The sequence below is a fragment of the Cetorhinus maximus genome, chromosome 17, assembly GCF_964194155.1.
Source record: "Cetorhinus maximus chromosome 17, sCetMax3.hap1.1, whole genome shotgun sequence".
NCBI lineage: Eukaryota > Metazoa > Chordata > Chondrichthyes > Lamniformes > Cetorhinidae > Cetorhinus > Cetorhinus maximus.
This window is the reverse complement of record NC_135895.1, coordinates 54,138,900-54,160,007: the sequence shown is the minus strand read 5'-3', so window position 1 is coordinate 54,160,007 and position 21,108 is coordinate 54,138,900. Positions and strand designations below refer to the sequence as shown.

At 45.9% G+C, this 21,108-nt stretch overlaps 1 protein-coding gene across 1 annotated transcript in view; it reads right to left on the bottom strand.

Annotated features, from left to right (window-relative positions):
- dab1a (DAB adaptor protein 1a) overlaps positions 1 to 21,108 on the bottom strand; it is a 473,747-nt gene that overhangs the window by 177,856 nt on the left and 274,783 nt on the right. The window contains exon 3 of the mRNA XM_078561911.1: positions 15,572 to 15,711. Coding sequence (XP_078418037.1) covers positions 15,572 to 15,711 — 140 coding nt within the window. The remainder of the gene's footprint in view (positions 1 to 15,571; positions 15,712 to 21,108) is intronic.

The following is a 21,108-nucleotide window of genomic DNA, read 5'->3' as shown; positions in this document are numbered from 1 at the left end:
CTCACTGACTGTGCGCCTCTTAGTGATCATATGTACATGACTAATCCAATATCCTGGTGTGTTAACATGGCTTTCTTAAAGCTAGGTTACCAAAGTTTAATCAGGATGTGTTTTTTGGATAAACATTGACATTTATTTGTATTTAGATCCCTGAATTAATTTGTTTTGCTGTGGAAATTTTGCATCTTAACATTCTTTGTTCTTTGGAAAAACTCAGCAGATTTGGCAGCATCTGTGAAGAGAGAAACAGTGTTTTGAGTCCATATGACTCCTCTTCAGTTTTCAGATTTCCAGCATCTGTAGAATTTTGCTTCTGTTTTTATTTTGCTTTTATTCATTGTTCGCCATCCTTCCTACATGTTGTTCATTGTTCCTGCAAAGGAGCTTACAGCAAATATGGTGCTGAGAATAGGAATTCCTTTGGCTGAATGATTTAGATTTAAACAGCTTTTAATGGCTGAAGGATTAATAACCAAAGAGCACAGATTTCAGGTGACTGATGAAAGAACCAGAGGCAATATAAGGAAATACCTTTTTATGCAGTGAGTGGTTAGGATTTGGGATGCACTGTCTGATAGGGTATTGGATACAGATTTAACCGTAGCTTTCAAAATGGAATTTGCTAAATACTTTAAGGAGAAAAAAATTGCAGGGTTAAAAAGTCAGAGCAGAGGGGTCAAACTAATTGGATTACTGCAGGAGCTTGTTTAGGTTCTTGGAGGTGGACACCCGGAGCCTAGCGCTCTGCAGGCCTAGAGGCCCTTCCTGCCTGCCTGCCTGGGTATTGCAGCAGCCACATGCTGCTCTGTAGAGGTGCTCACCACCTCCTGCAAGTGGTGGCCTGGCTGCTGAATCTATTTTTCAATTAACGATTTGAAAAAGTTAGAAAGAGGGTACCTTCATGTTGAAGTGCCTTCTCCCTTACTTACCTACCATTACAACCTGCTGCTCTTCTCAAGCTAAAAGGTCTCTGATTGACTCTCCAGTTTTGATCACCTGCCCGCCACCCTTAGTTGGACAGGAAACTTGTCTCCATGCCAATTAAGGGAGCGCCTCCATGAAAATCCCAATGGGAGTCTGTTTTCCTCTTGGGGGTGGATTAAGGACCTGGATACTGCCCTGATCTCTTTGTCTCATCCCCCAGTGATTAAAGCTAATTGAAAAATAAAAAAGTAACAAAGCTACTATTTTCTCCAATTTCTGGCTGCCTGAAAAATAGTATATCTGATTCTGCTCTGTGTTACCAGGCAGGCGTCAGATATGTAGAACACCACCAATGCCACATGCTTGTAGAGAGGCAGCTGCACACATTGTTCCTCGCCCAGGCAATTTGCATGGCCCATAGGATCTCCAGATGGTCTGGTGGAGTCCAGCAGTCAGAAGGCCGTGATTGCCTGGAGCTGTTAAAGATAAATGAAGAAACTTACCTGCCTGTCTCTGATCTTCCTCCCAGATCCCTGTCAACCAACTATGGGGAAGCCCCAGGAAATCCTAGCACAGGGACCTGACCTGATAGGCATCTGCCAGATTTTTCCTCCACCCTGTCCTTGGCTAAGTAAAATCTTAGCATTTGTAGAGTTTAAAGTTATATCATGTAATTGCAGGTGCATCCAGCAGACCGAGCTAATCATGTGGTTAATGCTGCATTAATTTCTTAATCTCTTCACTGAGATCTAGATGAACAACAAATTAAATAACAAATAAATAGAGGTGGTAATAGAACCACACATATTTATAACACAGAGGGCTGTCATTTAGACTTTCATGCCAGTTCTTTGCTAGGACAATCCAAACTAATCCATTTGTATGCTTTCTCCCCAAGGCCCTGTACCTACCTTTACTTCAAATGTATATCTATCCTTTCTTTAAAAGATGCAATTTCCCTGTCTCAGTTACTCCTTAAGGCAAAGCATTTCATACTCCAACAACCACATGCATGAAGAAACTTCTCCTGCCTTCTTTCCACACTATCTGAATGACAATTTAAAATTGATATCTTCTTGTTGGTGACTGCCCAACTAGAGAATACAGTTTTTCCCTATCCATTCTATCACAGCCCTTCAGAATTTTAAAACCTCTTTATGTCTCTTCTCAACTTTCTCTGTTCCAATGGAAAGAGTCCCAGTATCTCAGTCTCTCCTCATAACTATAGTTCCACAGCCCTGATACCATCTTGGTGAACCTTTGCTCTGTGAGTACTATAGCTTTAATTTATTTGCTATAATAAACCACCAAAGGTTTTCTAATTGTGGCCTGACTATTTCCTAGTAGAAATCACCATCGTTACCTCTTTAGGTTTGTATTCCCTGGCTAGGAAACTTCTGAGGCCCAGATCTGCCAGCAGAACAACAACCCATTCTTGCTTGAGACTGGAGACTCCATCCAAAGGGTTAGATATGGAGTAATTTGCAGAGCTGAGACAAGGCACTGGAGCCTGCAAGAATACACCATTACCCACCATGACATGCCTGATGAATTTGGAGTGGCACCAAGCTCCTCTGCCGGAAGTCCACAAAAATCCCCTTCCCGGATTGGTTACCATATGCTTTAGTGAAGGTTTGGATCATCAGAATGCTTCCAAGGGATTGTGTCTTAACTGGCATGACTTACATTAAGATCCATTCAAGGTCATAATGGTAAAGATTTCCCAGGGAAGTCCGGCAGCTCCCATGAACCATCTCTTAACATGGATGGAAGACCCCACCCCCCAACGATCACTCCCTCAACCCCAACCACCCATAGTACTGATCAGAAGGAAGGTCTTGTCGAAATAGGGTTGAATCCCTAGTGGAGCAGATTCAATTTTCCAGGTGTGGCCTCTTCCCCTGGCAGAAATGGACACATGCTCTATAATCCAGGAATTTAGAGAGAGAGAGATGAAAATTTCCATGGAGGCAGGAAACAGGAGTCAGGATTGTTTTCAGGTTTCAAATCCACCTCCAGTGGGAGAGTCATGGTTTGCATGAGCGTGAGCACTTAATTGTCATGCAGACAGGTTTCTTGTACAATTAAGGGCAGCAAATGGACTCTAAAAACTGGACCGATCAGAGGCCTCCCAGCTTCAGAGAAGTACTCGGCTGCAGTACAAGCTAAGTAAGATGTCTGAACAAGAAGGTGCCATCACAGCTACTTCTAAAAAATGTTAATAAAAAATACAAAGAGCAGCCATGGGACACCGATGTTGCGGCGGAGGGTGGCCTTTGGCTGCACTCTGACTGGATGTGGACTGGAAAATTGTGGTCGACCTCCATTAGCTACTTTAACAAGGCTCTTACCAAACCTAATTGCCTGCCTGCCTCATGGGGGCAGGCGGCCGTTCCAGGCCCTGAGCCCACGTTGGCCATTGGGAAGTCGACACACCAGCCTGCCTCATAATTTTCAGGCTTTGTCCATCTCACTTCCTGATGTCAGTGGGGCCCAAAAATTCAGCCCAGAGAGACAAGTACATAGATTACACACTGACCTATCAATTTTGACCACAACTTATACAAACTGGACTTTTAAGTACCTGGTTTATCCTTTTCTATCTTTATGAACATAAGTGTTGCAGTGGCTACTCTCCAGTCCACAAGCATAATTTGAATATGGGGAGATGGTGGTAGAGTGGTATTATCATGGAAATAGTAGCCTAGAAACCAAGATTAATGGTCTGGGGACATAGGTTCAAATTCCACCATGGCAGCTGGTGGAATCTAAAATTAAATATTTTAAAAATCTGGAATTAAAAGCTACTCTCAGTAATGTTGACCATGAAACCATTGTCGATTGTCATAAAAACCCATCTGGTTCACTAATGTCCATTAGCAAAGGAAATCTGCTGTCCATATCCAGTCAGGTCTACATGTGACTGCAGACCCACAGAAATGTGGTTGATTCTTAAACTGCCCTCTGTAATGCCACTCAGTTCAAGGGTAATTAGGGATGGGCAGCAAATGCTGGCCATGCCTGCGATGGCCACATCCCATAAAGAAGAAAAAAATCTATGGCGAATTGAAAAATTGTAGCCATAGACTTTGCAATCTCCCCTCTGAGTTCCTTCAACAGTCTAGGTTTTATTCCCCTTGAGTTCTACTATCTTCCACAATCAGTTTCTTTTCTATAGTTACCTCTAGGGCAGAAATGATGCGCAGTGACGTCGGGTGAGCGTCCCAACGTCACCGCGCACCATTGCAATGTTTCGTTGGCGGGCGCGCATTGATCTCCGATGCGCACCCGCCTTTAATTAACCGGCCACTTAAGGCCCTTGAAATGCCAATTGATGGCGATTTTTCGGCGCCCATGCAATCTTCGGGTCGGCACACGGGCGCAACGGGCAGGTGGGTAGGACACATTTATATAAACTTCATCCATGGGCGGGATAAGAGGTCTCAGTGGGGTCGCGAGTATGCTCTGTCAAATATTGATTTTTCAAAGTTACTGACACTTGCCTGTATGATCTGCAATGCTTCAAAACACATACCAGCTGCTTGGTCTGGACTCTTAACCTTCAGGTCAGCACTCTGCAGTGAGGAACCTTTTTTGGGTCGGCATGTTTCAGGAAGCCTTCCCTTAGCCTGGGAATGGGAGCTGAACTCTCCACTGGAGGCACCTCCTCTGAGGAGGAAGGGAGGGCTAGAAGGGGGAGGAGGCCAGGAGTGCACATTTAGTCTCCAGGGGAGCCACCTTTGGGAGGTCAGGCACAGGCACAAGGGGTGCAGGGCCAAGAGGTAGTCCAAGGTGGAAGGGACCGCAGAAGACGCCACTATCCTGCTGCCAGGGTATACAGGCAGCAATGCAGCAATATGTCTGAGGTGCAGAGCCGAAGGAGGCTCCGACTATCAAGGGAGACAGTCAACTATATCTGTCAGATGATTGAGCCTGAGATCTCTGTGAACTGTGTGGGTGGACACCCCATGCCAGTAGCTCTAAAGGTCACAGCTGCCCTCAACTCTGTTCAGGCATGCATTGACCTTCATCCACTACTGTTGGGACCAGGCAAGCCAGACACAGTGAGCCAGAGGCTTCATGGCCATTGCTGTCTTCCCCCCCCCGCGTCCAGGGTGCAAAAGACTGCACACATGTGGCCATCAAGGCACCAGCAGGTGAGCCCGGTGCCTTCGACAACAGGAAGGGCTTCCACTCCATGAACGTGCAGATAGTGTGTGATCACAGGATACTGATTCTACAAGTCTGTGCAAGGTACCTAGGCAGCTCCCACGACGCCTACATCCTCAGACACTCCCAGATGCTGGGGCTCTTCAGTGCTCTAGCCCGGCTGGATGGAAGGCTGCTGTGTGACAAGGGCTATCCCCTCAAAAGGTGGCTCATGACGTCTGTCCACCATCCAAGAACAGAAGCTGAGCAGCGGTACAATAGGAGCCACGCCTTCACAAGGCTGTGGTGGAGAGAGCCATTGGTCTTCTCAAGATGCGCTTCTGATGCCTGGACCACTCAGTGCCCCCCAGATCGTGTGTTGCTGATAGTGATTGCAAGCTGCGCTCTCCATAGTCTTGCGCTGGAAAGGGGGGATGCTGTGGATGATGAAGACGTCGACGCAGTGGCTGTGGCTGCACACGATGACTCCAGCGGTGAGTCCGAGGATGAGCACGCACAGGGAAATGCTGAGTGGGTAGACGCTGACCCAGGCATACTCCAGGGAGGCAGGGACACCCGGGAGGCTTTATTCCAATGAGCCTTCAGCTAGCACACCACATATGGACCTCCAGGACAAGCCTGGGCTGTAGGCTCCATACTCGATACCTAAGTGCAAAATCTGCCTGGTTAGGAACATTAACTGAGGTCCTTGTTAATAAAGCTGAATATGTCACAAAATACTCATTACATTTTTGGAAACCATCCGCCTGCAGAAGGAAAGAGGCACCCTCAGCCACGGTCACATGTCTGAATTTAATATTACAACCAAAGAAACTTAATGAAGCAAAATGACAAAGGTGTTAAAAATCACACCAACTCATAAAGACCTCACTGCGGGCCAACACAAAAACATCAGTGATAAACCCGTGGTGTGCCTAAGGTGCCATATGTTTACGTTTTTGGGTGCTATGTCTTGGTGCTGACCTCTCGCTGGGAGTGGCATCTGAGACAGCCTGCTGACTCTGCTGTCTTGTTGGCCTCGATGACCTTGGGGGTCATCCTTTGGCCTGTGGAGCCTGTACTGGCCCTGCCTGGGAGGGAACTGACAGTTCCACAGCTGGCATCTCCCCAGTTGTCGCAGCCTCACCGGATGCAACGGTCACTGGCAGAGGGGCGGAGGAGCTGCCGCTCTCATCTGGAGCATACCGAGAGGTGCCCGCAGAGACGACAGGCAGCTGCTGCGCTGATGTGATGTCGCTTCGGACCTCCCTGCTCACTGTGGGTGGATGGGCATCGAGCTGGGAAACTTGGTGCCCAGACCATCTCCCACATTGGCACTGACCAACTGGGGTCAATGCCAATGTGAGGACTTGCTGCTCTGAGTGCATCCCCAGGAAGCCCTGATGGGTCGCCACTCTCTCCATGGAGGACGCATGGCGCTCAGCCATGAGGCTCATTGCTTCAGCGATAGTCTGCATAGACCCCTCCAGCAAGGAGACCAAGCTAAGCATAGCCTCATGTATCTCCACCAGATGCTCCCGCATTTCCTGCGCTTGCTGCATCGCGGACGACTCCAGAGGCATATCATCAGGCACCGACTGAGCATGTGCTTGGTCCCCTGCAGTCCTTCGACTGCTGGTGCCATGGGCACTCTCAGTCTCTGCCAACTCCTCCAGCAACTGTGAAGTGTCCTCATCCCTGTGCCCCGGGACACTAGCCGATGTTCTAATTCCCACCGAGGCGCTAGTATCTGTGCTGGTGCCTGCCTGGCAGAGATGGTATGATGCTGGTGAGACTTCAGGGCCCTCAGGTGTGAGAGGGGGCCTCTGCTGCTCCTCCTCCTGGCCTTGCTCCGCTGATACTGAAAGGAAGAACAAGGACATTGGATCAGTTAACGTGGAGACAATGTCAATGTGCATCCCTGTCCGCCGGATCATTATGCGCTCATCCTTCCATAAGCAATGATCAAGCCATGTTGCAAACTTCAATTACTGAACATTCAGCACTGCCATGGCTGTTGGGAGAACAATGGTGACCTCACTGCTGGGCATACATACTGCTTGTGGCACCCCAGCCTTACCGACACCGGTGGACCTGAGCGCATGGTGCCTCTCCAAATCTAGGGCCTCCTGCTCGAAGTGGCTGAGAATTGCCAACTGTGCTGGGCCACCACCAGTCCTCACCCGCTCGGCAGCATTATGTGCATTCTTCTCCTGAAAAGGAGAGAAGAGCATTGATTAGTGCAACTTGTACCTGGATTCTCTTCGCGGACGGCCCACCCCAACCAGAGTGGGCATTGTAGGGCTCCAGTGCCTCCTCACCCAGCTGCTGCCGAACACTCTCACAAAGATGCTAGGTCCACCCCCACCCAACCCCCTTGGCCAAATGCTGCCTACATCACATTAGGCACCACACGGTCTAACCTTCCATAGCAAGGAGGTGCAAGCACGTGAAGCGCAGAGGACAGTAGATCGATCGGTGCCACACCATCTTGAAGCTCCCCTCCCAGCATGTCATCACCCTGACTTTGACATGTCCTGGAGGTCCTGCACTGCGCGTAGATGCAGCTCCTCCAGGTTGCCCCCAAGACAGTAATGTGGGTCTCAGTGTACCACATGCTGCGGGTGCAGAACCCATCTCTTTACCACCCTCTCAGGGTGACCTTGGCATGGGCAATATCTACTGGCCCACCCAGCGAAGGACACATGCTGTCGATGATTCAATGCAGTCCCTACACTCATGATGGTGGTGGTTGGGTTGGGGGGGGGAGGTGGGGGTGGGGGGGATGCGTTGCGGGAAAGACTACTTGCTAGGTTAAGTGATCAATGCCAACATGGCACTCACCCTTCCTGAGCGCAACAGGTCGTTGAAGCGCATGTGACACTGGATCCAGGTGCATCGCACCACGTTGTGGGAGCTCAGGATCTCCGACACCTCCTCCCAGGCATGTTTCGTCATGTGGTGCGTCCTCCTCCTCCCGTCCTGGGGTATGAGCACCTCCCGCTGTGCTGCCACCTCCTTGAGGAGGGCAGCAAGTCAATCATCAGAAAAACGAGGGGCACAGTGCCCCCCTGCCCTCCCCTCCTGCCTGGCCTGCTCACCAGTAGCGCTCTGGGCAGCCCTTCCACTGGCCATGATTCACAGCCTTTGATAGGCTGCAGCAGCTTTTTAGAACAGGCCGCCGGGTCGCCATTGGACCCGGAGGTCATTGAAGTCCCGCTGCCGCCCGCCCACTCCCCCTGTCCTCGGGAGCCACGATTCACGCTGGACGGGTCTTAATTCGCCCACCCACGTAAAATGTCAGTATGGACCTGATCACGAAGGGCGATTGGGTTTGCGCCCGCCCGCGTCCACTCCCAAACCGCCCGCCCCACCCCCCCCTGCCAGCCAGAAAATTCTGCCCCTAATTCATTCATGGGATGTGGGCTTTGCTGCCCAGCATTTATTGCCCATTTCTAGTTTCCCTTGAAAAGGTGGTGGTGAGCTGCCTTCTTGAACTGCTGCAGTCCATGTGGTGTAGGTACACCCAAAGTGCTGTTAGGAAGGGAGGTCCAGGATTTTGATCCAGCGACAGTGAAGGAATGGCGATATATTTCCAAGTCAGAATGGCGAGTGACTTGGAGGAGGACTTCCAAGTCATGATGTTCCCATCTATCTGCTGCCCTTGTCCTTCTAGGTGGTAGTGGTCATGGATTTGGAAGGTGCTGTCTAAGCAGCCTTGGTGAATTCCTGCAGTGCATCTTGTAGATGGTACACATTGATGCTACTGTGCTTCAGTGGTGGAGGGAGTGAACGTTTGTGGATGTGGTGCCAATCAAGTAGGCCGCTTTGTCCTGGATGGTGTCATGATGAGTGTTATGGAAGCTGCATGCATCCAGGCAAGTGGAGAGTATTCCATCACACTCCTGGCTTGTGTCTTGTAGATGATGGACAGGCTTTGGGAGTCAGGAGGTGGGTTACTCATCGCAAGATTCTTAGCCTCTGAACTGCTCTTGTAGCCACAGTATTTATATGGGTAGTCCAGTTCAATTTCTGGTCAATGGTAACCCCCAGGATGTTGATAGTGGGGAATTTAGTGATGATAATGCCATTGAATGTCAAGGGGCAATGGTTGGATTCTGTCTTGTTGAACATGATCATTGTCTGACACTTGTGTGGCGTGACAGCCAGGTAGATGCTGGTGTTGTAGCTATACTGGAACAGCTTGGCTAGGGGCGGGGCAAGTTCTGGAGCACAAGTCTTCAGAACTATTGCTGGAATGTTGTCAGGGCCCATAGCCTGCACTATCCAGTGCCTTCAGCCGTTTCGTGATGTCACGTGGAGTGAATTGAATTGGCTTAAGACTGGCATCTGTGATGCTGGGGACTTCCGGAGGATGCCGAGATGGATCATCCACTCGGCACCTCTGGCTGAAGCTTGTAGTAAATGCTTCAGACTTATCTTTTGCACTGATGTACTGATGTATTGAGGGTGGGGATATTTGTGGAGCCTCCTCCTCCAGTGAGTTGTTTAATTGACCACCGCCATTCACGACTGGATGCAGCAGGACTGCAGAGCTTAGATCTGATCCGTTGGTTGTGGGACCACTGTCTATCACTTGCTGTTTATGCTGTTTGGCATACAAGCGGTCCTGTGTTGTAGCTTCACCAGGTTTACACCTCATTTTTAGGTATGCCTGGTGCTGCTCCTGGCATGCCCTCCTGCATTCTTCATTGAGCCAGGCTTGATCCCCTAGCTTGATGGTAATGGTAGGGTGGGGGATATTCCAGGCTATGAGGTTACAGATTGTGTTCAAGTACAATCCTACTGCTGCTAATGGCCCATAGTGCCTTATGGATGCCCAGTCTTGAGTTGCTAGATCTGTTCAAAATCTATCCCATTTAGCACTGTGTTAGTGCCACACAGCAAGATGGAGGGTATCCTCAACATGAAGGTAGAGACTTCGTCTCCACAATGACTGTGAGTGGTCACTCCTACCAATACTGTCATGGACAGATGCATCTGTGGCAGGCAGGTTGGTGAGGATGAGGTCAAGTATGTTTTTCCTTCTTGTTGATTCCCTCACCACCTGCCGCAGATCCAGTCTAGCAGCTATGCCATTTAGGACTCGGCCAGCTTGGTCAGTAGTGGTGCTACTGAGACATTCTTGCTGATGGACATTGAAGTCCCCCACCCAGAGTACATTCTGTGCCCTTGCCACCCTCAGCGCTTCCTCTAAGTGGTGTTCAACATGGAGGAGCACTGATTCATCAGCTGAGGGAGGGCAGTACGTGGCAATCAGCAGGAGGTATGACCTGATGTCAGGAGACTTCATGGGGTCTGGAGTCAATAATGTGGACTCCCAGGGCAACTCCCTCCCGACTGTATACCACTGTGCCACCACCTCTGCTGGATCTGTCCCGCTGGTGGGACAGGACATACCCAGGCATGGCGATGGTGGTGTCTGGGACATTATCTGTAAGATATGATTCTGTGAGGATGACTATGTCAGGGTGTTGCTTGACTAGTCTGCGAGACAGCTCTCCCAATTTTGACACTCGCCCCCAGATGTTAATAAGGAGGACTTTGCTAGGCCATTTCAGAGGACATTTAAGAGTCAACCACATTGCTGTGAGTCTGGAGTTACACGTAGGCCAGACCAGGTTAGGACGACAGATTTCCTTCCTTAAAGGACATTATGAGCCAGGTGGGTTTTTACGACAATAAACAATGGTTTCATGGTCATCATTTGACTTTTAATTCCAGATTTTTATTGAATTCAATTCAATTCATTTCATTGAATTTATTTAACCCGGGTCCCCAGAGCATTACCCTGGATCTCTGGATTACTAGTCTAGCGACAATACCACTACGCCATTACCTTCCCTATTCCACATTCTTCTCTAGTACACATTCTACCATTATTTGTAAAAAAAACTGATACAAAATATATATTTAATATGTCAAACTATAGGTTTTGTCCACAGCTGACATTAGGCTAACTGAATAATAAGTACCAGGTTTTTCATTCCGTCTCTTCTTGAACAGAGGTGTTACATTGACTATTGATGCGAGATCGTAGAACTGAATCATTATCTCTGTTCTTCTAACCACAGATGCTGTTGAACCTGCTGAGTATTCCCAGCGTTTTCTGTTTTTATTTCAGATTTCCAGCATTTGTAATATTTTACTTTATTTATTTAATATTTCCACAATGCCTTCATTCTCCACAACCAGATTTATCCATCACCTGAGTTTTCACACTGTCTCTTTGATTATTTTTTTACAATGCTTGTAAAAGTCCTTAATATTTCTTTTTATATTCTTTGTAAACATTTCTATCTTAGCTGCCAGCAGAGAATCATGGATCCAGGCTATCTCTGACATACTATGTATGGTGGTATGCTGTGTGAAACAACAGACTGTTTAAACTGGGTCATATTACAGAGCTTCAGAAAGACTGCCTCATTAACTACAATCTTTAGAGAAAAGCTATTTATTGTAGCTTATCTCTGAGGATAAGAAGCAATTGTAACAATGGGTTTTAGAAGACATGGAATGATGCAGTAGGTCACTGTCCATTTACATCCAGAACTTGAACTTCAACTTAGTTTAGTCTAACAGAGTATAGAAGTCTCCTCTTTCTACTACTGGAAAGACTATCATTGAAAAGAGAGTGAGAGAATGAGGGAGCTTAAATATGTATTGATATGAAAGTGGGCCTATAATACAAAATGAGCCTTTACTCAACACGAGTTCAGATTAAATTGACACCCTCACTCAAACTGTCCAAAAGGATAACCAGTGAAATGGAAATGTATCTGGGGCAGTCAGGGATTTTTTTTCTCTGAAATTGGAAGTTATGGCACATTGCTGAGGCAAAGTACAGGTTTTAATCTTACTGTTGCTAATGTTGATATTGATTTGACATCCAAAGTGGAAAAGCATTCCATTTCCAATCGAGGCATCCCTTTGCAAAACAGAAAATTAACACAAAAAATAAACTTGAAAATGGGTTACAGTTAAGATTTTTGTATAAATAAATTCTTAAGTTTTTTCAAAAAATAAATAGGTCCACAGATGATGTTAAGTTAGGACAATGGATGCTTTAGTTTATTAACCTGGAATTTATTTTTGGTAATATTGACAGACAAATGCCAATAATACAATACCAGGTGTCTGATACGCTGACATGCAGTGTCCACTCCTTTACATATTGCTAATTTAGAATAGATAAAATCTAAAATAATGCTCACAAAGGGAAGTGTAAATTCTTGTTGCATTTACAAAGGCTGTAAATAATTATAAACTCTTCAGCCTTTCTAAAAGCTATAAGTAGCAAAATAAGTGGCACGAGAAAGCCATAAGTGGCAAAATAATTATGGAGCCATGAAATGCAGTCTGTGGGCAAGTGATGGAATGGTGCAGCATTGGAATCTGCTGTTTGGTGGCGGGCAAACTTGAGGCTTTACTACATGTGCTGGATGAAAGATTTGTTGCCTCATCTGGAGCTCCATGCTGGAGTGCAGCATGCCTGACAGGAGATGACAATCGATTTAACACTGTGTAAAGGAATTGGGATCAAAAGCTGTAAAGGCATAATTAACAGGTAGATGGCACAAATATGCGTGCTGCTCATCATTCTGATCCACATTCACTGAATAGAGAGTCCTCACAGAGCCTTACAGTTTCTTCATTGCTTTTCATGCACACCCAAACTCCAGTAAGGTGCATATTCAAGGAAGCTGCAAGCTATAACACAACTTACCTGTATGGTCATTCGCTGGCACACAAGATGGACCATGATGGTCATCTGCCTGGTGTTTATAGCCAGCTTTTTCACAGATGCAATCATTCAGTAACACTGGGGAGTTGTGTAACAATACTGTTGAAATTTAGTGTGAAAGTGGATGAGAATATCGACCAATGTATCAATGTACCATTTGAGATGTGTGAGCAGCACATTGGATGAAACTGCAGATGATTCCTATGCTAGTATGGAAGACAGTGGAGACAAGAAACTGGGGAAGGAGATGCCTTTGGCAGTACTGTCCATATGGTGTGAGTTGGCTGCAGGTGACCTTTAAGCAGGTGACACAGATCTACAACTGACTCTATGTTGACCAGAAATTGGGGAGCCAATTCTCTACATTAACTACCAGATAGAGATGGCAGGATCTGCTTGGCAGCCTAAAGGCAGGCAAGAGCAATTTGGTTCTGCTGCTGCTTATCTCTCTGACATAGCTGCTTGTATCTGGCCTCATTAAAATATCATGATTGAGCTGCTTCAAAGCCAAATCCCATCATTAATTTTAACTTGACTTTCCAACATCATTAGGCTCTTTATTTAGATGCTTTGACATTCCCTGATTTCCTAGGAAAGCTTGTATTGTGGAAGCTCCTCTTTCATCAGCTTTCCCTATTTGCTAAAGACTTGAAAGTGCCTCACTTACAGTCACATTTCCAATGAGTTTGCAAGCAGTATTTGATTATTTTAGATTCCACACAACTTCTTATGCAGAAGAACAAAATAATTCTCAAAAATAGCAACAAAGAATTTCTAAGAAATTCCATCAAAAAGCTAGTAACAGAATCTAGTGATTAAAAAAAATTTTGGAACTGGAAAATAACAACACAGTGCACCCATTATTATTCATGCTCACTCCAAATAAGTTGAACCATTTTAGGCTAATCTAAATGTCTACTGGGTAGTTGTGCTTGGCATAAAATATTATATAGAGGCAAGCCAGATTTCCCTCTACCCTCAGCAGTTGCTCCATTTCTGCACCACTAGTCTTAGTAACCAAATAAATCTTCACGAATAGTTAAACTGTGGCCTAACCAGTATCATGTGCATATTCAGCACACGATGTATGCTGAAGGACTGCAAACAAGAACGAGCTGCTCCTCTAGCCAAGCAATTCCAGTGTAGCTATGATACGGGAGCTACTCAATGATGTGGAAAATTGTTCAGATAAAAAAATAGAATAAATCTAATCTGGCAATTACCATTCTATCTGCATCCTTTCACTCATCAGAAAGTGAGAAAAGGAGTAACCAATCATGCCATCAAATGACAGCTACTCACCAATAACTTGCTCACTGACACATTGGGTGGAATTTAATGCCCTCCCCGATGGTGCGTTTGGCGGCAGGGGGCATTTAATTTGGCAGGAGGGTGGCCTCTGCCCTGATAAAGTCCATGGCGGGAAGGCCCACGCATGGCCTTTCCACCCCGTTGCCAATTCAGGCCCTTAAATGGGAAATTATGGGTCCCATCCTGCCACTGCAGGCATTCATTCACCCAGCGGTGGGCAGGGGACTCACCAAGCAGAAAAGCCAAAAAGCTAAATCCTGTTGAGTTACTGGTGGGCTTCCAGTGGGGTCCCTCATTGTCAGGTACTCAGTGCCTGATTGAGGGACTGGCATCAGGAAGAGTAGGGGGCAGGTGCTTGCTGTGAGCCATTCCCTGCACCTGCTGCTGACCCCCCCAAACCTGTGATTCCCCCACCTGCCATCACTCACCTGTGTCTGGGCCCCTCGCGATCCTGGGCCTCTGGTGGATGCATTACTGGCAGCAACTGATTGGTTGGCAGCGCTCGGTGGGTACAACTTCTGCCCTGGGGTCCTTGATCCAGGTCCACTGCTGCCTGTGTCACTTAATACGGTGGAGGTTCTCAAAAAGAGGCATTTTGTGGTGATCGCCCATTCTCCAGCTGGTGAATGAGACCCTGTCACCTACGTTAAATTGTGCCGTTAGTTTATGTTCTGCCAGAACTAGTTGATCTAAGCATGGACACAAGAGCTAGATGCAAGAGTGGTAATGTGATTGCCCTCAACATTAAAGAAGCGTTTGACCAGGTATGGCACCAAGAACCTCCAGCAAAACTGAGGTCAAGAAACAACAAAGGAATCATACTTGGTGTAAGGAAGATTGACGGGACTGTTGGAGGCCAATGAATACAACCACAGGACATAACTTTTGGAGTTCCTTATTGAGGTATCTTCAGCCCAACAATCTTCAGTTGTTTTGTCAATGGTTGTTGCTGAATCCCCCACCATTAACAGTGGCTCTACTTTGTTCAGTTCAAATAAGGAAACTTTACTTGTGGATATACTAGGATCATTTCCACAAATTTTTGTATTGAATATTTTTTGTAAAGTTGAATTGTTTTCTTCTAAGAAAGATAAAACATTTTGACTGAAAACTTCTCGATGAAATGAATTAGAATAATTTGTTTGGGTCAGGTGTTGCTCACCATGGATACAATATTTTTGTTACCCTAAATTACACTTCTTGACTGGCGAATACATTGTCCCTTTCTGTGACATGTGATCAGTTCTAATAAAATGTAACAGTTTTCATCATTCTCTTTGTCCTTATCTCCATTAGAATGGTACACTCCATTGCCATGAGGTAATTGATTCAGCAATCTGGCTGAGGACAGGTGAAACCTGCTCAATATAAATATTCATTGTTTTATTATATTTCAACACTTGTGGAATTCTGTAAAGTTACCTTTAGTTTCATCATTGAGTCTTGGCAGAGTTTATCGCCTCTTGCAGCTGAAACCTCATCCACACCAATTAGTTTTGCCCTGTACCGGAATCCATCTCCTTTAAACCGTTTTATCAGACCAGCCTCACTCCGATCCTGACCTGGAAGTTAAAAGAAATAAAGCACTAGGGTTACAAGTTAATTTTTTTTTGGTAATTAGGTATCAAGTGAAGAAGCAAACAAGTTTTGTTAAGGTAGCTGAATCCTCTTCTGACTATACTAATAATAATAACTTGCAATTATGTAGCATCTTTGATGTAGAATAAACATCCCAAGGCACTTCGCAGGATTTAAAAAATGGGTACAAGACATGTGTCGAAGTTATTAGTGATTAGAGACATAATAAAAGAAATAGGTTTGAGAAACTATTTAAGGACAGGGAAAGAGGAAGTCAAGTGCAGGGAGTAGGATAGGGAGTTGCAAAAGTAAGGTCAAGATAGCTGACAGCTTTGCAATTGATTGTGAATGAGAGAACAGGGATGCCAAAAGGTCAGAGTTAAACAAAAGAACGGCTTGGGGTGGAATTTAAGGATGGAGGAAGATAGAAAGAGAAGATGTGGTGAGACCATGTAAGGTTCACAGATGAGGAAGGGGATCTTGAAATGAATGCATTGGAGAAAGTGGGGGCTTTGGTGAACACCACTAATGTGATGGGTAAGGACTTAATGCAGCAGTGCTTAGCATGAGGCAGGATTGCACAGTGGTACTTTGAACAAATTGGATTTAATGAAAGGTGGAGCTTGGAGGCCGTAGAGGACAGTGAGAGAAATCAAGTATGAAGACAAATAGACTAAGGTTTTGACAGTGCTAAAAATGAGGTAGGAGCAGGAATGGATGATTTTGTGGAGGTAGAATTAAGCAGTCTTGGATGGGCCCAAGATGTGCAATTTGAAACTCAGCTTGGGTTAGAGAGGAGACCTGAGTTTCAGGCTATCCATAGCCCAACTGAATAGCTGGGAGTTGGGGTAGATCTGGAGTCAGCAGAAAGAGTAGAGTTTTGGTGATAGCTTCAGAATTCCCAATGTTCCACTGGAGGAAATGCTTGCTCAGCCACAACTTAATGTTGCATGGAAGTCTGGCAGCATAAAGTTAGTTGTGGTGTCAAATAATGAGGTAGGGCTGGGAGCCATCAGCTGAGGCAATGTAAATTGACCGCATGTCTATGGATGACGTCACTGAGAAACAATGTGTAAGTGAGCAAAAATGAAGGGGCAAGTTGGACAAATGGGAGCAGGAGAGATGTCTACTGAAGATACAATGGCTGCATTTGAACAGGTATAAGTGGAAACAAACAGGAGTAGCTCTATGGAGGTGGAGCATGAAGGAGATATAATGGAGGAAGATGGGGTAAATACAACAGATAAGTCCAAAAGGATGCAAAAGGATAATGCAGTGGGATTGTGGTCACGTTGATGTTTTGATGAGTGACAAAGTAGGGTGACTGTGAAGGAGGTTGAGGGCAGGAAATTAGAAGAGAAGGAATGATGGCTGAAGTGGTTGTCTTGGTCTCAGTCTTGAAAATAATAAAATTTGTAAGTTGCTAACATAATGTTATGCAAAATTTCACTAAAGGCAGGTTTAAAATAAATGGAAATTACTTTGCAATGCAAAATTACCATTAAAGAAACATTAACAAAATAGTTAAATTTTATTTAATCTACTCAATTGGATTGTCTATCCATCTCCCACTCTTCTACTCTTATCTGGAATAATAAAACAATATAAGACTGCTTCAAATAAAATTAGTAGCCATTATTCTCTGCATAATATGCTTCCAATTTGTCCATTTGAGGGTTTTTGATAATTTTTAGGATGTAAAACACATGTTAATCTACACCCACATCCAATTTAGACACGATTATGCTCCACTGTCTGCCAGGTCTTTCCTGAAATATAGGTATTCTATACTCCCGCAGATACCCAGTTTTGTTATAATGGAAGTGTACTTCATTCTTTCAGGGAAGCCATAGCATGAGTTAGATTTTAAAGCAGGAGACAAAGGGGGTAAAAATTAATTCATGCCACTATAAGCCAGTGCAAAGGGGGAACAGAGGCCCATTCCAAGTTGGGCCTCAGGCTTAATCTGAACACAATCCTTGCAGCTACAGTCATTCCTATCTCTCTGCTGCACCTCACATTCCCATCTGAACACCCCACTCACAAACACACTCAGCTCTCTTGCACCCATGCCTCAAAACCACCTCCCACAAATGGTGTCCTTTACTCCTCTCCACATAAGCCATGATGAAAACTCACACCTCTCTCTGCTTTCTCTCCTTGCAGGAGAAGAGAGCACAATATTTGGGAAAAGGAAAAGACCTGGGTGGAAGGTGGGATGGGGGTGGGTGGATGCGGGAATTGGTTTGACCCTCCAGTGACAGGCACATTGTTGGGCATTGGTAATCTGTTCCCACCTGCTCCAACAGGAAGGAGACCACAGATGTCAGCAATAACCTGCTGCGACAATCTGAGCCTCCTGAGGCACTGTTGCTCAGCCATGTCAGGAGAGCTAATCTTCTGCCTGTATAGTAGACCCTGTTTTGGGGTCTCGGTGTCCATCCATTTGCCCTGTGGAACTGATGCTGCTGCTGGTGGCTTCTACTCTTGCATCTCAGCAGAGGTGGAAGGTGGAGCTGCATATGTTACTCCCATGCCAGGGAGAAGGCTGGCAGATAGGAAGTGCAGCTGAATGTGAGTGAGACATTAGGCAGTTACAGTGCTTTCCAAGAAGTTGGCAATCACCTGTCAAGCAGTGATAGCACTCTCTGAAAGAAGAAGTGCTTGAACAACAGCTTCTCAATGGCCACGGCTGAAGCTCTTCAGCATAACTGATCAAGCCTTTGCTACTTGACAGTTTCGCTGAAGAAGTTCTTCCCGCTGTGCATTCAACTCGGTGGCCCAGGTGAGACACAGACACAATGTGTAAGCTGTATGCTATTGCGAAAGGGGTATAAAAGTGCAAAACGCTCTTAATTGCCTTTTTAATCACCTCAATTGCTTTCTCTCCTGATCCACAGGGCTCCCCTGCAGGATTCAGAATCCAGCCCGGAGAAAGCCAAAAGAGGGCAGGATAACTTTGGGATTCTGACTCAACATCATTTTTGGTGACTTTCCAACCTCGCATGTTCCGGCAAAGCCCACCTCCACTTTTCTGGGAAAATCCTGCTAACTGAGTGGAGTCAATGGGAATCAGGGGGAAAACTCTCTGCTGGTTGGAGTCACATCTAGCACAAAGGAGGGTGGTTGTGGTTGTTGGAGGTCAATCATCTCAGCTCCAGGACATCACAGCAGGAGTTCCTCAGGGTAGTGTTCTAGGCCCAACCATCTTCAGCTCCTTCATCAATGACTTTTCTTCCACATAAGGTCAGAAGGAGGGATGTTCGCTGATGATTGCACAATGTTCAGTACCATTCTTGACTCCTCAGATACTGAAGCAGTCCATGTCCCAGTGCAGCAAGACCTAGACAATATCCAGGCTTGGGCTGACAAGTGGCAAGTAACTTTTGTGCCACAGGTAATGATCATCTTCAATGAGTGAGAATCTACCCATCGCCCCTTGACATTCAATGGCATTGTCATTGCTGAATTCCCCACTATCAACGTCCTGGGGGTTACCATTGACCACCCGAGCCACGTGCAAATTGGCATAGGGAGGCGAGAATAAGGGAAGTGAACAGGTGGCTAAAGGAGTGGTGCGGGAAAGAGGGGTTCCATTACGTGGGACACTGGCATCAGTATTGGAACAGGAGGAATCAGAACCGTTGGGACGGTGTGCACCTGAACCGATCTGGGACCAATGTTCTAGCGAAAAGGATAAATAGGGTGGTCAGCAGGACTTTAAACTAGAAAGTGGGGGGGAAGGGAAGGGTAAAACTCCAAGAAGTATGACTAATGGGAAACAAAGCAGCAGAGTGGGGGGGTGGGCGGGGGGGAAATTCAACTTCATGGAAAATTATGAAAAAACTGAAAAGAAAGGAGAGCCCAGGAGAGGCTATTAAAGTCTCCAGAACACAAAATAGGACAGAGTGTTTGGAAAGGGCTAGGAATCTAACTTCAAGCACATCAGATAAAGGGACGACAATGAGAAAGGGGACAGGAAATACAGGACTGAAGATGTTGTATCTGAATGCACGCAGTATACGAAATAATGTAAATGAGCTTGTGGCAGCAGATTGAAATTGGCAGGTATGATGTGGTGGGCACCACGGACACATGGCTGCAAGGGGATCAGGACTGGGAGCTAAATATCCAAGGATATACGTCCTATCGAAAAGATAGGCAGGTTGGCAGAGGGGGTGGGGTTGCTTTGTTAGTCAGAAATGAAATTAAATTGATAACAAGAAATGATGTATGGTCAGATGATGTAGAATCTGTATGGGTAGAGTTGAGGAACCGCAAAGGTAAAAAAACCATAATGGGAGTTATGTACAGGCCTCCGAACAGTAGTCAGGAGTGGGGCACAAGATACACCAGGAGATAGAAAAGGCGTGTAAGAAAGGCAAGGTTACAGTGATCATGGGAGATTTCAATATGCAGGTAGTCTGGGAAAATCAGGTTGGTAGTGGATCCAAAGAAAAGGAATTTGTTGAATGTGATGGCTTTTTGCAGCAGCTTGTGGTGGAGCCCACTAGGGAACAGACAATTCTAGATTTAGTGATATGTAATGAGGCAGATTTGATAAGGGAGCTTAAGGTGAAGGAACCCTTAGGAGGAAGTGACCATAATATGATAGAATTTACCTTGCAATTTGAGAGTAAAAAGCTGGAATCAGATGTAACGGTATTACAGTTGAATAAAGGCAACTACAGAGGCATGAGGGAGGAGCTGGCCAGAATTGACTGGGAGATGAGCCTCGCAGGAAATTCAGTGGAACAGCAATGGCAGGAGTTTCTGGGAGTAATTTGGGAGACACAGCAAAAATTCATCCCTAGGAAGAAGAAGCATACTAAAGGGAGGACGAGACAACCATGGCTGACAAGGGAAGTCAGGGACAGCATAAAAGCTAAAGAGAAAGCATACAATGCGGCGAAGAGCAGTAGGAAACCAGGGGATTGGGAAGCCTACAAAGACCAACAGAGGACAACTAAAAAAGAAATAAGGAGGGAGAAGATTAAATATGAGGGTAAACTAGCCAGTAATATAAAAGAAGATTGCAAGAGTTTTTTTTAGATATATAAAGGATAAGATAGAGGCAAAAGTGGACATTGGGCCGCTGGAAAATGATGCTGGAGAAGTAGTAGTGGGGAACAAAGAAATGGCGGAGGAACTGAATAAGTACTTTGCGTCAGTCTTCACGGTGGAAGACACGAGTAACATCTCGAAAGTTCAAGAGAGTTGGGGGGCAGAGGTGAGATGGTGGCCATTACCAAGGAGAAGGTGCTAGGAAAACTGAAAGGTCTGAAGGTTGATAAATCACCTGGACCAGATGGATTACACCCCCAGAGTTCTGAAGGAGATAGCTGAAGAGACAATGGAGGCATTAGTGGTGATCTTTCAGG